Source organism: Pipistrellus kuhlii, unplaced genomic scaffold, assembly GCF_014108245.1.
Source record: "Pipistrellus kuhlii isolate mPipKuh1 unplaced genomic scaffold, mPipKuh1.p scaffold_m20_p_7, whole genome shotgun sequence".
Taxonomy (NCBI): domain Eukaryota; kingdom Metazoa; phylum Chordata; class Mammalia; order Chiroptera; family Vespertilionidae; genus Pipistrellus; species Pipistrellus kuhlii.
Genome location: NW_023425573.1, coordinates 63096113 through 63113968, shown reverse-complemented (window position 1 = coordinate 63113968; position 17856 = coordinate 63096113). Strand labels below are relative to the sequence as shown.

The 17856-nt window shown below is 36.1% G+C and overlaps 1 protein-coding gene across 1 annotated transcript in view; it reads right to left on the bottom strand.

Moving 5' to 3' along the window:
* The window catches only part of LRP1B (LDL receptor related protein 1B), a 1573107-nt gene that overhangs the window by 256758 nt on the left and 1298493 nt on the right, over window positions 1-17856 (bottom strand). Inside the window, exons 47-51 of the mRNA XM_036421500.2 lie at window positions 16920-17039; window positions 7678-7791; window positions 7286-7435; window positions 2903-3025; window positions 1168-1287 (exon numbers count right to left, since the gene is read on the bottom strand). Of these exons, the coding sequence (XP_036277393.2) occupies window positions 1168-1287; window positions 2903-3025; window positions 7286-7435; window positions 7678-7791; window positions 16920-17039 (627 nt within the window). The remainder of the gene's footprint in view (window positions 1-1167; window positions 1288-2902; window positions 3026-7285; window positions 7436-7677; window positions 7792-16919; window positions 17040-17856) is intronic.

The window sequence follows — 17856 nt, the reverse complement described above, 5'->3', positions numbered from 1 at the left end:
TGTGCACCTTGTTCAGTGATTCGGGGACTTTTCTCTCTCTCATGAGGACGAAAGAGCTATGAAATACAGCTTTTATAATGAGTAAAGAGTATCCTTATAAGAAAAGCATAGTATTCAAATTGTCCCCTCAGCTGGGTGTTGTCAGAGAGTTGGACCAGGGGGTGGGGCCATCCAGGGGAAGGGAGGGAGGAAGTACTCAGCCTGTGGCTGGCAGCCACTAGCAACCCTACCAGTGCAAGAATTTCATGCACTGGGCCTCCAGTATATCTATAAATACAAACATATATAGAAACAGGTCAGAGAGAAATAGACATAAATAAATTACATATTTGTCAAGTATAATAAGTTTATAGAAATAATTTTTCTTCCTTTTTTTATTCCTTAAGAAATTCAGTTAATTCCATATAAATTGTTTATTAAATGTTTGTGATTATTTAAAAGTAATTATATTAGCTGTGTAGTTAACATTACACTAGTTAAATATAGATATTAAAATTTACCTCTCATTACACAAAGCTGAATTTTACTTTATTTTATATGAAAGAATAGAAAGTTTTATTTTTTTTCCTTTTTATTGAATTTATTGGGGTGACACTAGTAAAACTATACAGGTTTCAGGTGCACAGTTCTACAACACATTAAATGTGACTGTAGTGTGCGTGTTTTTGCATACATTTCAAAATAGTATATAATAGCTTCCTTCCTTATTTCCCATTGAAAACATATCAATAATCACATTTACTATAATGTACATACACATACAAGTAACACAACACATACAAGTGTGGCTTCTGTGGTATAAATTGGTATACTTTTGGAGGACAAGTTAACAATACATATTAAGAGCTATAAAAATTTGATCATTTGACCCAAATAATCCCAGTTATTGAAATATATTCCAAAATGGCATTGAAGACTAGAAATAAAATTTACAAATATGTTCACTGTGTCAATATTAAAAAGAACCCTAAACATTAACAACTGTATATATAAAATTAGAAGAATAACACTGTCATAAAAATAATAAAAACAGATACATAAACGGTATAAATAAATTTAATGCTAAGGTATGTAAGTAGAAAACAAGGTTTTCTGTGTACTCTAATAAGATAGGACATATATAACAGGCATGTAAAAACTGAGTGAGAACAAAAAGGAATAGCTCACCACAAATACTATCACTCTCATCCAGTCCATCTCCACAGTCATCCTCTCCATCACACACCCAGTGTTTTGAAATGCATTTCTGGGCAGAACAGGCAAATTGGTTCCAAGAGCAAGAAGAATCTAAAAAACAAACAAGAATGTCTGTTGTAGGTGCAAACAAAAAGGAAAACATTTGGGACCATCTTAGGACAAATATGAAAGTAAGAACATTCTTCTTTAGACTTTATTAAAATCGACAATCCTTTCATAAAACAAAGCAAATTCCTCTTCTCTGTGACAGCTCTATCATACACTGAGTGGACATTATTATCTCTGAACACATAATAATCTGGCCACTCGGTGTATTTTGACAACAGCTTGCATATTTCCTCTGAGTTTCCTGGTTAGCAACATTGTTCCTTCACCACAGTTCTCTCAGGGTTTGATTTGAAGCTAGCCATGATGATGGTACTCCCCTCCTTCAGGTTGCCATTAAAAGAACTGTGGTGCGAGGAACAAATATAAAATAAATATTCCAGGGGTGGTCTAGTTATTCTTTATAATTTTTAATATATTTTGAACAATTAGATAAAAATTATATCCAAGGTTACAATATGGTGGACACATCAGCACATATTTTTGTTTTTAAAAATCAGGTCATTTGAGGAAGTTTTAGCTTGATGGCTAAACATATCTATACATACTTATTATTTTGATGTTTTTGTTTCTCTCCCTTGAGAAATCTTAAGTCTGACTAATAACATCCAAATTCATTGGCAGAGCAGCTGGTATGTTATGACCAAGTTATGAATTAGAAAGAGAACACCCTTGTAATTCCAAAGCCAGATTTGTGATTGCTCTCCTCCCTCTTCAGCCTGTTCTTCCACTCAGCTTTTTTATAACTACGAAAGATCCCAAACTAAAACCCTTCCAAATTAAAGTCCTCGAAATATGAATTGCTGTAAAAATAAAAAAAAATTATCTTGGCACTATAAAATATTTTCAAAAGTTTTTGTCTTGCCTTTGCTCCTCCAACCCCTCATCCCTGGTCAGGGAACATTCGGGAGGCAACTGATCCATGTTTCTCTCTAACATCTATATTTTCTCTCTCTCTCTCTCTCTCTCTCTCTCTCTCTCTCTCTCTCTCTCTCTCTCTCTCTCTTTCACTCTGTCACTCAAATCAATAAAATATATTCTCGGGTGAGAATAAAAAACAAAACCATATTAAGTAAATTTTAAAAATGCTTTCTTACCTTGCCAAATAAAACAAAATGTACACACACAGAAATTAAATGGTAGGTGACGAAGGATGAAATCCAGGTTTTCAGGTTTAAATATATTATTCAAAGTTATTCACACAATTAATAGAAACATTTAGAATAATAATAGTCAATTATACGTAGAAGGAGTCTGACAAATAGTGTGAGCTAAATCCTCATTTTTCATATTAGAAAACAAATCTATTACCATCTAAAAGTAATAAGTAAAACAATTAAGATATAAGTATATAATTTAAATTGACGGACATAATTAAGAAAAACAGAAAAGTTTAAAAGGAAAGACTAGCACAGGTGACTGTAATTCTTTGTTTTAAGTTTTTATGTTATATTTAATCTATACCATTTTATATTATTTAACAAAAATAAAAATTGATGCTAAACCAATTTTCCATATTTTGAATAAAATACCTATCTAAGTGGACATCAGTATATAAATAATAATCTGGTTTATAAAGTTAAAGCAATGTCTCACTCACCACAGTGTAATTCATCAAGTCCATCTTCACAGTCTTTCTGACCATCACATACCCAGGAATTCAAAATGCACCTTCCACTAGGACAACCAAAATAATTTTCTTCACATTTGTGTTTGTTTTGCACTGTGACAAAATACAGAATGTAGTGTCAAAAATTAATGATTCTTAGACTTACGAAATATAGGTGACAAATAAATAGAAAACTTAAAATGGAACCAAAATGTTCTCTTCAAGAATGTCAAGGTCGTGAAAAAAAAACAAACTTGAAAAACTGGCACAGATCAGAGGAAATTAGAAAGATATATTAATCAAATCTAAAGAAAGATTATATTAAGAGAAAAACTGTTTATATCCAAATAATGGAAATGAGTATCAAGTTATAAAGTGAATGAGCCTAAGGCAAAATAATCATTTTAGGTGGAAAATATTTTTAATTACCTAATTATAAAAATATTAGTAGATCTTTGCTTACAAGTATGGACTTGATATTACTACTGTCCTATAGTTTGAGTAGGCTTTAACAAGATTCAAATTAAATTTCTCAATTTTAAGAAAAACAAGTTATAATACAATATCTATAATTTTTATACCTTGCAGAAATATCATGAGGATAAAAAGTACTTGTATGAGAAATTATTCTGTAAAATATATAAACACGCACACACACACACACACACACATATATATATATGTGTGTGTGTGTGTGTATGTGTGTGTGTGTATATATATATATATATATATATATATATATATATTAGATTATGGAATACTGTTATTATTATAACCTCAAAGAGTGGATATGCCAGGATTGCAGGCTCAATCTCCAGTAGGGGGCATTCAGGAGGCAGCCAATCAATGCAATGATTCTTTTTCATCATTGATGTTTTATCTCTCTCTCTCTCTCCCTCTCCTTTCCTCTCTGAAATCAATAAAAATGTATATTTTTTAAAAATGGACAAAGGATTTGAATAGACACTTCTCCAAAGAGGACATACAGATGGCCAATATACATATTAAAAGAGGCTCAATGGCACTAATTATCGGAACAATGCAAGTTAAAACCACAATGAGATATCACCTCACATTTGTCAGAAGAGGTATCATCAATAAAGCAACAAACAAGCCTTGGGAAGATGTGGAGAAAAGGGAACCCTCATGCACTGTTGGTGGGAATGAAAATTGATATAATAGCTACTGTGGAAAACAGTATAGCGTTACATCTAAAAATTGGAAATGGAACTGCATTATGAGTGATTCTACTTCTGGGAATTTATTCAGAGAAACCCAAAACAGTAATTTGAAAGAATATATTTACCCCTAATGTTCAGTGAAGCATTATTTACAATAGCAAAGATTTGGAAGTGGCCCAAGAGTCCATCAGTAGAGTGGACAGAAAAGCTGTGCTACATTCACACAATGGAATATTACTCTGCTATAAAAAGGAAGAAAATTTTACTCTGTGACAGCATGGATAGACCTGCAGATCATGCTTACTGTTTTTCAAACAGTTAGAAAAAGGGCTATGACCTTTTCATGAAAGGCATTTTTCTAAGAATGCAGGTGGCACTTTTCAGAGTTTATGTAGGTAAACATGATTAATAGTAAGATTAATTATACCTGTCTACTACCGTGTTTCCCTGAAAATAAAACATCCTCCGAAAATAAGATCTACTTAAAGGTTTCCTTCTGAGTGAAATATAAGGCATCCCTCGAAAATAAGGCCCCCCTAGGCTCTGTCTCAGAATGAAAATTAATTTACCATAAACTGGTCCCTAGGGCCGCCCCAACTGGCCTCTAGCTACCTGTGACTTTATGCGGAGTCCTGACATCACTGCTGTGTGGAGGCTGAGTGGAGGTCAGAATGAGCACAGGGCAGGAGAGAGGAGGAAACTTTCGCAGATGCGTGTAGAAGAACAGGAGGATTAGAGCAGACAGGACACAGCAAAGGTGGTGAGAGCTGCTCTGTCTCTGGTGACACTACCTGATGCTCGCAGCCGCCCTCATGATGACCGAAGGTTCTCAGTCAGTGGCAGACCCTGCTCCAGCCCAGATCCAGGCCCCAGCAAGCCCAGTGACAGTCCCCAGGCAGGCCCCAGGGGGTAAATGTCTGATAAAGGGGTAGGGGGGATGTCTGGTGAAGGTGTTCAGTGGCACGGGTGGGGGGAGGGGGATCACTTAAAATAACACAGGAGGGTCAGAGGGGGCAATCAAAATGACACAGGAGAATCAAAAGGGGTTACTAAAATGGTAATCCCCCCTCTGATTCTCCTGTGCCATTTTGATTCCCCCCTCTGATGCCCCCTATGTCATTTTAAGTGATCCCCCTCCCCCGACCTTGATACCCCAATTCCTCTTTTTTACCCCTAGAAATGAGCACAAAAAGAAAAGCTACTCCATGGAGTACAAGAAAGGAATCGTGGAAAACTCTTGGGGCCAAAATCTTACTGCTTTCTGCAAAGAGAAGATGTTGAGTATCTGATTGGTCCAAAAATGGCGAGCAGAGTATGGTAACCTCATTGAACAAGTGGACAAGGGAAATGCTAAAAAGCGCAAGTGTGGATCAAGTTGGCAACCATTATTTTCTGAGCTGGAAGACCTGATCTGTGAATGGGTTGTTGACAGGAGAGCAAAGGCTTTGATTGTAAATAGGGCTCAGATTCAAGAATTTGCCCTTGCAATGGCACCACAGTTTGACATAGCCCCTGAAGACTTCAAAGCATCACAACACTGGCTGGATAATTTCCTTCAGCGAAGTGAACTGTCTTTAAGAAGATCTACAACATTGTTTAGGTTGGAAGATACTCAAGTTATTAAGCGAGCACTTGCATTCAAGTCCTTTATTGATGATGCTGACTTCTCTAAATACAGTCTTTCCAACATGATTGCTATGGATGAAACTGCAGTGTTTATGGGCCAATCATTTCAAACAACAATTGAATAGCAGGGTGACTCCTTAGTGTATTATACATTCCCTCCACTGCTTACGAAAGTGCATGTGTTTCCTGTATTTTGGCAATTCGTCTGGATGGCACTAAAATCCCACCTTTAACCATTTCTAAGGGCAAGAAGGAAAAGATTGAACATGTTTTGGGCATTTTTATTCTTGAAACTGAAAAAGCCTGGGCCACACGAGCAGTTATAAGGAAGTGGGTTGATTTAATGCTGCCACTTGTTATGAAAGGGAGCCAAAGAGGTCTGCTAGTCTGGGATGCAGCCAGCACTCACCATGCTAAAGACATGAAGACATTTCTTCACGAAAGAAAAATAGATCAGATAATGATTCTTGCAGGAATGACGGCCTATCTCCAGTCTCTTGCTATTACAATAAACAAGCCATTCAAAGACAATTTGTGCATGGAAATTAATGACTACATTGAAAATAGAATGGAGAGAAATCAGCTTGGAAACTTTGTGAAACCTAAACTACAAGAAGTTGTGACTTGAGTGAAGAATTCATGGGAGAAAATTACTGACAGTTGCATTGCAAATGCACTGCGAGCAGGCTACCTTGACAAGAAGTATGCATTTAAAGGCAGTGCTATTGCTAAACACAAGAGATTTGGTCCACTGATTCTGAAAGAAATGGAGTCACAAGTAATTCACCAGGAAATTCATGAATTGGATTGTTATGATGATGTTCCAGAAGATGATGACATGATTATCATTGAATAAATGAGTAAATTCTTGAGATTGTAGGATTCACAGTATGTCTGGTTTGTGTTGACAACTACCATACTACTGTACCGTATACAGGTAATAAATTTTCTTTATTTTCATTTAACAATAAATGTGTACCATATTCTTCTTCATGGAAAAATAAGACATCTACTGAAAATAAGACCTAGCGCATCTTTGGGAGCAAAAATTAATATAAGACACTGTCTTATTTTCAGGGAAACAGGGTAGTAAATGTGGCCCAGTAATGATAATAAGACTTACTAGTACACTACTATGCAAAGACATTATGTAAATTGCACCAAATTTTCTAACAGACAATGCACACTGAATAATAATACTGAGTAGAGCCATTTGTGAGAAATAAAGTCTTCCTCTCTTTAATCTATAAATAGTATTTTCTCAGCATATACTACTTCTATGAAAGCTATAGGTTACACATTTTAAGTTTAATCACTAATTTTAAAAGGCTTAATGGTGAACTAAAAGAGGAAATTGATCCAAATGCAGTTTTCTTGAGTATTATTTTACAATTAATTTTTAAAAATGAAGTGGCATGTTTAGAATATTTAAGTTTTATTCTTATAATTGAATATTTATAACAAAAAATTAAAAAGTGTATCCTATACAACTAGCCTCCAAATCTTCAAAGCAAAGCCTATTTTTGTTTGTTTGTTTGTTTGTTTTGTTTTGTTTTTCTAGAATTACCTGGGCATTTTAATTCATCTGAATAGTCTCCACAGTCATTGGAGCCATCACATATCCAGGTTGGCAGAATACACAGGGAGGTAGAATTACATCTTATGAACCCTGTGGTTTTCACTCCAAGTTTATAGAAGTGTGTACAGTCTGTGTTATCTACAAGGGGGTAAACAGAAAAATGAACAATACCTCAGAGGCAATAATTATCAACCTTCTGTGTAGGTCATAGAGACAAGACAAGTTAGCTTAATTGAAGAAGTAAATAAGCAATTATTCTTCACAACAGGGGTTAATTACATATCAATTCCAGACAAGGTTCAGTGAAAAGTAGGACAGTGTTCAGTGCAATGCCAAGAGTGCATAGGCATGAGCAACAGAACAGGAGCAGACTGTCTTACTGCAGTTCTTCTCATCTGAAGCGTCTGCACAATCCACGTTCTGGTTGCATCGTGCTGATCTTGGAAGGCAGGTCCCATCTGCACAGCGGAACTCAACAGTGGCACAGGTTGAAACTAGAAAGACAGGTAAATCAATTAGTAGAAAGTGGAAATAAAATATGATTTCTTGCTTTAACATTTTGTTTTAATTTAATTCTTGTAATTTGTTTGGTTTTGTGTTTTTAACTCTGGGAAGTTAAACCTGACCCTTGGCACCCACCCCACAACCTTGAGTTGATGGATCTTGGATCCTCCCCTGTGACACAATTCTGCCTTCTGTTTTGGTACTTCCAGTACTGCACTGCAACTTCCTGTTTATGTATCTGCTCCCTCACTAAATTGTAGAGTCCAGGACAATAGGAATTGAGCTTTGTTTACCATGATAATACCATTCCAGGACTAAGGCAACCTACAAAAACAATGGAATGTTGCAGAAAATTCTCTTCCTCCAACTTCAACAGAGCAAAGTTCTGACACTAAGGAAATGCATGATTCAGAGCTTATGGGAAATCCCAGCCTGGTGGCTAAGAAGGAGAACATTCCCTGCTATGATAAAGAGAGATGGCCAAGCAGAGACTGTCTGAGAGGGAGAAATCACTGACCATGAGCTTGAGTACTCAGAGTACTCAGTACTGCTGGAAAGTCATCCATGTTAGGTGTCATACTCCTTTTCATGGACATATCAGTAACATTTGGTACAGGAAATATGGATGCCTCAGGCCAAGAAACATAAATGTGTTCTTATGAGTGTCTATTTTTAGAAGGTATGGCTTTCCAAGTCCCTGGGAGGCTGAGGTAAAAAGCAGTTTCAATATGCTACTGTCATTATATATACTTGGTACAGAATAGCTTATTTTTATTCCTACATTCCTTTCTACCTTGCTTACACATTCATTACCATATAATGGCTTCCGGCAGTATGCTGTGAACAGGTGCATGGCATGCTATGTGTGTTCCATTAACTTAGGTGACATTTTTATTCCAGATTTAAACTTCCACAGGTTGATTAGGTTGATGCATAATCTGAAGTGCTCTTTGATTATGCTACTTTTACTAGTGTTGATACTTTTAAAAGCCTATTTAATTATAAATAGAAATTATATCAATTGCAAATGGTTAAAATGCTATCTTAAAATATGCAAATTTTACTCGAGGGATTGTATGTCATTTGTATTTCATAATGTACTGCACTTATTATGTTTAATTGTCTTGCAATTCTATCATTATTTGTGTTCAATGATAATTAAAATAAATGTTTTATTGACAATTTGCAATTATAATTGCTTCACTGTTTTCTTTATTAAAATAACTTCTTATCATGTGAAACAAACATTGCTATTATGAGTAGATAAAAAACATTGCTCCAAACAGAAAAAGAATAGATATTTTTCTTTTATGTCTAAAAAAAGCAAGGTCTTTTCCATATTCTGCTCTATAATGTTTCACATTGAACACTTTTCAGTGGAAAAGTAAATAGAATATATAACATGGAAAATAATGATGACAAGCTTTTACATTTATTTCTGATGTGCCATCTATCAGCAGCAGTCTGCTATTAAGAGGTTGAGTTATAAAAGATTGCTTATAATCCCTTTATTTAGAAGACAGAAATAATTTCTCTGTGAAACAATATTTAAGGTAGTGGTAATATTAGAGTTCATACAAAGCCTACAAAGATTTATCTCATAGTACATGTGAAGTTCCATATGTAGTTAGAGTTTAGGATGCCAGAAGGATCTCAGTGGGGACCATCGCACCCCATTCTATTTCCATCTCCCTCCAAGCTTCCACAGACAATCTTCTGTGTATGTGACAGGGAATCAATCTGAGTGGGTCTGGTGGCAGGCAGAGTGAAGAGGCAAGTTATGACTCATGAACATGGAGGTGGATTTCAGACAAAGGCCCAGAGATTCAGGATTTTCACAAAAATGAAGTTTCAACAATAGCATTGGGGGCTTTCAGGTGGAAGGAGGAGCAAAGAATGACTTTTAGAAATAGGGAAATGTTGTGTAAGTAGAACACAGTGTTGGGTGGAATTGTGAGAAGGCAAAAGATATAAGGAGAGGAACTCTATCTAGATGAAAAGAAACTCTTACTTTGAAGATCAGAAGATTGGTTAGGAGATGATATTAAAAGACAGGCACTGAAAAATAGATAAGGCTGGGAACCAGGAGAACTGAGTAGAGGGTAGAATATTTGCAGGAGTCATTTTTCTCCCCTATTCCCAATCAAAAATAAACTCTGAATCTTGGTGAGGAGGCCTAGGAGAGTGTGCAAATAGGAACAAAAGACTATTTTACCACAAATACTGTTTCTGCAGAGTCCACGACTTGTATAGAGTTTGGGAACCACCAGAGAGTTACACAGGCTGATAAGTGGCAATCGAATTAGACAAACTAAGTGTTTGCAGAATTTCATAAGCAGCAAGGGCAAACACTGGCTAACATGGCCAGCATTTCTAAGCAAGGAAGGCAAGACCCATGATAGAATACATCCACGGGAATTACAGAAACTTTATTGGATAAATAAACAAATGCCTCTTCTTCTCTCCTTCCTCTCTGTTCCCTCAACTAAATTCCTATTTCATGCTTATTTTGATTAGTCAGGCATTGAAATGCCTTTCACCCTTGGGGTGAAGTTTGAGGGAGAAAGATGCCGGAATCACTAATTTGTCCAGTGAGTATGAAAGCTTTCTGAAAATTTTCCTCAGGCTACAAGTCCTGAAAAAGAGAAACAGAAAAAAGAAAATTCCAAAAAAAGATAAGCCGAGTGGGAAATACTAGACTTCTCCCTGCACAGAGTCCAAAAGGAAAAGGAAGCCTACAGACTGGGGGTGCCAACACCACAGCCACACCAGCACAGCAACGGGGTCCTACAAAGGCCATCTGGGAGCTGCTGCAGATCAGAAGTAGCAGCAAGAGAGAAGTAACACACTCTTTTCCCCCACACACTGCCCTAATGTTATTGTCTTAGCCACCTTCTTTTCTCCATGGCAGTTAAAATATTCACTGAGATAGGAAAGACATAAGATGGGCCAGTCTTTTTGTGCTCTGAGGACACTCCTCCCACATAACCTAAGGCAGCCTTTTGTCTTCCAGCACTCCCCCACCCCCCCTCCAGTCCCTAGCAAAGGTGTATAAGCTGGCAAAGGGGGAGGCACTGCATTTGCTGCTGTGTCTCTTCTGTTTCCTTTCCCACCTCAGCTTTTATTTTCATGGACTGCGTGGTTGTAAGTGTATGCAAGCCCAGAAGAATGATGGTTTCTTCTCTGGGCACACTTACAGGTATCTTTTTCCTTAACTTGTTGTTTGTGAAATCTTCAAAGTTGTGGGGTTTTTTTGTTTTTTGTTTTTTTGTTTTTTTTATGAACTTATTTAAAAGCAAACACAAATGTCCTCTCTAGGTATCCTCAGAACTTCCTAGCTCTCCACCCCCCGTGAAGGTGTCCAGGTCGCCCTAGGAAGTTCAAGTATGTCCCACAGGTAGTATCTATATTCATCTCAGGGAGGAAAGGAGAGATTTCATGTACTCTCTCTGAATATATTCACTCAACCACTCACACACCCAGAAAAGGAATACAGAATGACAGATTCTCTGAACAACTTCTCAGATCCCCCTGATGGCCTGCTGTCTAAAGCTTTCAGTCATTGAAAAAATAGCTGTAAAGGGACAGAAATAGAAAAAGATTTATGAGGATTTGGGGTTTTGCTTTTCCTCCAAAGGAGAAGAAACCAAACATAATTCCTTATAATGCCCATTTCACTCTGTAAATAAATTATTGGATAAATAAACAAATTTGTATAAAAAAAGTAGTAATATTAAATGCTAGTAATATTAGCATATAAACTAAACAAACACATGTAATAGTACTTCAAATAATTTGCAGATGATTCCACTGTAGCCTTCCTCTGTAGCCTGTCAAAATTTCCCTGGGCATATCGATTTTTTATTGTATGAATTTTATTTACATTAAAACATAATAGGTGGTTTGTGCATCTGTATGCATACAGCCAGCAAAGCATGGCATCCAGTGTTTCATTGACAACGGAAGCAAGGAGTGGAAAGCGAATTCTTTCCCATTCTCCCTGAGTCTTCCCCTGCTCTTTTCCTTCCCATCTTTTAGGAGCTGGAAGTATGCAAGTGTTTGATAGACACATATCTGAATCACTGATTTATAAGATAACCTGACTTATGAAAAATGGACCCATGCAAGTATGTTCCCTGTGGTGTAAAATGCCCCAATAGGGACACTGTGTGAACAAACATAGCATGAGATAAAAATCAAATCTAAATAATGCAACTATGATGTTACTTTTCAACAACAACAACAACAACAAAAAATGATCCCTTTATTTATTTTAAAGGGGCTAGTCCATTTACTTAAATTTATTAATTTTTAGTAGGCACTAGTGCTTGAGCTTCCATGAGCATTTTTAGTTTCAAGTGTCCTACATGTCAAGGAATGTCAAGGAAAGAATGTCAAGGAATAAGAGTTTGTTACTGTTGTCTTTTGAGATATCAAATTGTTATAATTTCCCTATTATTTTCACAAAAGAAAAGTTTTGACAGAAACACACAAATACAGTAGTAGTTCTGTGAGTGTGTCGCCGAGATGGTTATAACACAGAAATCAGAGTTTAGACTAACAAAGGGAAAATCACATTTGAAATTATTTTATTGTTATTCAGCAGCCTGCATTGATGTCATTAGGAACAAAAAAAAAAACTTATCTTTATATTCTGGAAGACTTATTGCTGCAAAGAGCCACATAAGAATTTAATAAACACCTACTGTGTACTAAGGACTGTGTTTTATGAACCCAAACACACTAATTTATTTACCACTTTTGAAAGAAAAATAATTTTCCAAGAAAACCCACAGCAACTTATTAAATTCTTATGGTTATTTTATGAATTTTGCTTTAAGATCCAGTTTCTGTATTTACTGTTCATTCCTGCATATTCTAGCTTGATATTTGTACCTTTATCCAGACATAATGTCTCTATTATATTCTCTTCTCCTGCCTGCAAACAGGTCATCCAACAGATCCACTTTCTGGTCTCCAAGTTTCCCATCCTCCTTTTTTCCCAATGCTTATGTATTTTCCTGTTTTCACTGCCAGTATTGTATAGCAATTTATCATTTTTAACCTTTTATAGGTGATATAAAATAATAGTTGACTTAATTTGCAAATGTACTTGGCTCTTCTTATATACTATAGTGTGTTAGATGGCAAACGACCCAAATGTTTGACCAAGGTCACAGAGTCTAAGACAACAAACTTCCCAACCATTTTCTGCCTACAAAATAATGTGTGCAGTCTGCCTACCTTTCTAATTTTGCATAACCTTCTTATTACACATGTACTTCTCACTTTTTCTTTACCAGCAATCTTTTCTTTAAAAAAAAGAGTCCATATTCACTGTGCTTACTTCCTCACCATATATCGGGTCTAGTAATAATTAATGTCGTTTTTAAACATTCGTTTAAAATAGGGGTGTCGAACTCGATCAGAGAAGGGGCCAAAATCTAAAATCCAGCCTAAATTGCGGGCCGAATGGTTTACTGAACAGTCATAAACTGTCATTGTGATGGAAACGCAGCGGAGTGCAGTGATGACAGCGCGGTGCGGGCCACATTGCAAGGCCTGGCGGGACGGATTTGGCCCGCGGGCCTTGTGTTTGACACATGTGGTTTAAAATCTTGCTTGGCGTTGACTTGTATTGACATAACCTTCAAACACGTGGTATCTACAGAACGTGTGAAGTGCAATTAACAAGTTTTGCTTGAAAAAGTTTGTGTTTGGTTTGGTTTTTGTTGTAAAACTAGGGCTAAGAAGATGGCGGATGAAGAGCATATTCGGCACTGCATTCTTTATGGGTTCCAATTAGGAAGAAAAGCAAGTGAGGCTGCAAAAAACATCTGTAGTGCTCTTGGTCAAGATGCAGTGAGCGCCAGAAAATGCCAGCGTTGGTTTGAGAAATTTCGCGAGGGAAATTTTTCGTTAGATGACAAGAGTGGTCGAGGCCATGTGTCCAATTTTGATCAAGAAGCTCTTCAAGCTCTTTTGGTGCAAAATCCTCAAATTACCCAACAAGAGCTTGCGACAACTTTAAATTGTTCACAAAAAACAATTTCCAATTAATTGCGTGCACTTGGCAAAGTCCAAAAGTTTGGAAAATGGGTTCCTCATGAGTTGACTGACAACAACCGTAATCAAAGAGTCACAATTTGCAGTTCGCTCCTCTCTCGTCAAAACCGTTTGCCGTTTTTAGAGCAAATTGTTACCGGAGGTGAACAATGGGTGCTGTATGTTAATTTGAAAAGGCGGCCTCAATGGTTGGACAAAAATGAGTTTCCGCAGCCCACGCAAAAACCTGACTTGCATGCGAAAAAAGTGATGTTGTGTGTTTGGTGGAATTTTAAAGGAATTCTTCATTATGAACTTTTACCATCTAACCAAACCATTACAAGTGCAGTGTATAGTGCCCAATTGGAAAGGTTAGCCCAAGCTTTAAGAGAAAAAGAACCCGCGCTGATTAATAGGAAGGGCGTAATTCTTCACCACGATAACGCACGACTGCATACTGCAAGAATCACTGCTGAAAAACTGCGCCAGTTGGAATGGGAAGTTCTCCCTCAACCTGCATGTTCTCCTGATATTGCCCCTTCCGATTACCATTTGTTTCGTTCTTTGCAAAACTTTCTTCTTGGAAAAAAATTTAATAATGAAGAATGCCTCAGAAATGCATTGACCGAATTTTTTGCATCAAAATCACAAGAATTTTACAACAGAGGGATTAAAATGCTTCCTGAGCGTTGAGCACAAGTAGTAGAAAACAACGGCAACTATATTGTTGATTAAATTTTGTTGTATTGTTTAAATAAATTTGATTTTAAAAAGTATTAGAAAACGACATTAATTATTACTAGACCTAATATTTTCTGCCACAATTTAATGTGACCTGCTTTTCCTCATCATTCCATTGACTTGAATCGCATGAAGATAACCAAGAGATTTTCTCCGATTTGTCATTACAATAGGCACTTCAGTCTATGCCTGCACTCTTGACTACTTTGTAACACTTTACAATGCTAACTGATCCTACTTTCTTAAAAAATAATTTCTTATAAAAAATATTCTTTACGTCTCTAGACCTATAACTCCCCCCCCCTTTTTTTAAATAAGTGTCTTTAATTTTAAATTCAACAGGCAATTTTAATGCACTTCCTTAAAATGATCACTCCATACATCCCCTGAGCTTTCCCTCTTTAATAGCCCCAAATCAATACATCTGGTCTAAATCTACTACCTGAGGTTCAGTCCTATGCCTGTCTGTAAGCCTTCAGAACAGTTCCATCACAATGCCTGTAGCTACTCCTTGCTCAGAACGCAACTACCCTTATTATCTCAACCTGTCCCACACAAACAAAAGCCCTACAAAAACAAATAAAATAAAAAAAAATAACAAAGTATGTGATAATTTTAAAACAGGCAAACAATCCCACAAAATTTCTCTATTCTTTCCCATGATTTCTCTATGTTTACCATCCAAGAAGACTGGCTATTTTAGAGCAGTAAATTCAATATGACACATTCTGGTAGAAATGGCCAATGAACAGGGATGCGGACCTTTAGAGGGGGTAACGCTTCCTTTTAAAATGCTGTTACTCTTAGCTTTGGCCCCTGTTATAGCCTCCTCTTTTGTCTTTCCTATCAGCATTTAGCTTTCAATCACACAGTCACTGCACTTTTTAATTTTTTTAAGTGTAAATTTTAATCTTTGGGGACTGCTTTAAACCTTCAGCAACACTCTGATAACTACAGAATAAAGTCAATTTCCTTAACACGGCTTAACATGGCACCAACAAACTTTCATATCTTGCCTTCTTCGTCAAACTTGCCTCATTTTTTTTTTTACCACTTTATAATATGCAACCTGACCTGGTGCTAGTCATATTAAACTACTTGCAGTTTTCAGTATTAATCCCTCTACTCAGAATTCTCTTCTGTCTTGCTCATTCCACTGTATTTATAGTTTAAGACAGATTAAATTTATTTATTTTCATTTTTTTAGAACAGTTTAAATTTAATCCAGTCTATAAATATTTCAAGATATTTCCAAGCCAAAAGAAATTCTAATATGTACAATCATAGAACTTTATGTACATCTTCATCTTTTTAAATAACCATATTTCACTTAGTTTAAATTCCTTGAGGACAGGCATTTAATTTTATGTTTCAGTCCTTAATACATTTTACCCAGTACTGTGTGTTCAATGAATGCAAAGGTTTTTGAAAGGAAATAAGTTTGCAAACATTGGTTGAGTCCAGCCTTTAGGAGACCTTAAATCTCAAACTAAAAACTTATCATTGATTCTGCAAACATTGAACCTTCATTTGTGTTTTTTAATCAGGCAGTGATTTTTTAAGGCAAATATTTCATAGCATTTTCTAGATGCCAAGTTCTGTTCTAAGTTTATTTAACGGCAATGTGGTCATTTAACTGTCTTCTCTCACAGTTTGGAAAACTGAGGCACAGATTACTTAAGTATCTTATCCAAAGTCACGTGGTCAGTGTTGGGGCTGGGATTCTAGCACAGGAAGTCTGACTTACTGATCTGTCCTAGGTGTCACTGTGGGAAAACCTTACATGTGGTAGCATGACTCACAATGTTGGGATTCATTAGAAACAGCAGAGACAGGGAGATGATTTAAAGGGTTACTCTGTTAATCCAGGTTCAAAGTAGATTGAAAGGGAAACTATTGCAAAGAATTGGAAGAATTGGACATGTGGGTGATGAAATATAGTGGATAATAATACCAATGTTTCCCGTCCATTCATTAAGAAAATGATGAGTTCATATGTGAAACAGAATTAATAAATAAAAGGGAACATTTTGGAGCAGTAAATTCAGTATTACACATTCTGATAGAAATGTCCAATAAACAAGGATGCAGACCTGAAGAGGTGAGAGGTAACAAAAGTTTGAAAGTGAGCAAAATAATGAAACTAGCACCTGAGAATATAATCATGATTTTCAATTAATTCTATTAACTCCCCTCCAAGGGTGTGGTCCACAGATGTTGGTACCTATTATACATAAATGGGTGAAACCATAGTGCTCTAAAGAATGGACTTTGGATAAGTTCTGGGAGAAATTAATGTAATAATGGATAGACTAATGCAACATGTATTTACCTTTACAATCCAGCTCATCAGAGCTGTCTCCACAGTCGTTTTCACCATCGCATAACTTGCCATGAGGAATGCAACGACGATTGTAGCAAGGCTTAAAACCTCTTCGACAGCTTCTGTTTTCTTAAGAATAAAAATAAAAACACATAATTGAAGGTCTTATAAAAATAACTCTTACAGAAATAAAATCATCGATGAGAGCTCACTCATAATGACTGGACTGTGGATCAATAAAACAAGTGCTGAGCAGTGTAGAAGATACAGATTGAATATTCATGCATTATCAAGTAGTTCATTCAGTAAAGAGCCTGTTTGATGAAGTATTTTAGTTTCAATGATTCATACTTGAAGATCTCTTCAAATTATACCATCATTATTGTTTCTGGTATCAGTCAGCACAGAAATAAACAAAAGCCACATATTTTGAATAAGTAAATCTCTACCTCTACAGCAATAAAGACACTCTGACACCTACTTCCTATCTACTTTGCATCCTGCAGGGATTTTATATCAAGAAACAAAAAGTAGCAAAACATATATTCCTGAATCACTGAATCCAAGTCACCCAACTATCCATAAATTTCTCATAAAGATCATCTAAAACTGTCTACCAGAATTTTCTAAGAAGAAATGCTTTCTGAATTTTATTTACTCTAGTGAGAATCTCCTGATTTAGGGAAGAAGGTAACTCTTAAAATAATAGTAGCTGCCATTTGCTGCATGCTAATTTTGTGTCAGGTTCTCTATTGAACATATGTAAATACATATATTTTTTTACTTAATGCTCTCAATTAGAGCTAAGTTTATTTTATAGCTAGAAACTAAAATACAGAGAAGTAATATACTTGCTCACACTAGTCACACATTAGGAGGTTTGTGAACAGAGATGCAATCTCGGGTATAATTCCAAAGCTTAGAATCTGTATCTGATGCTGTCAAA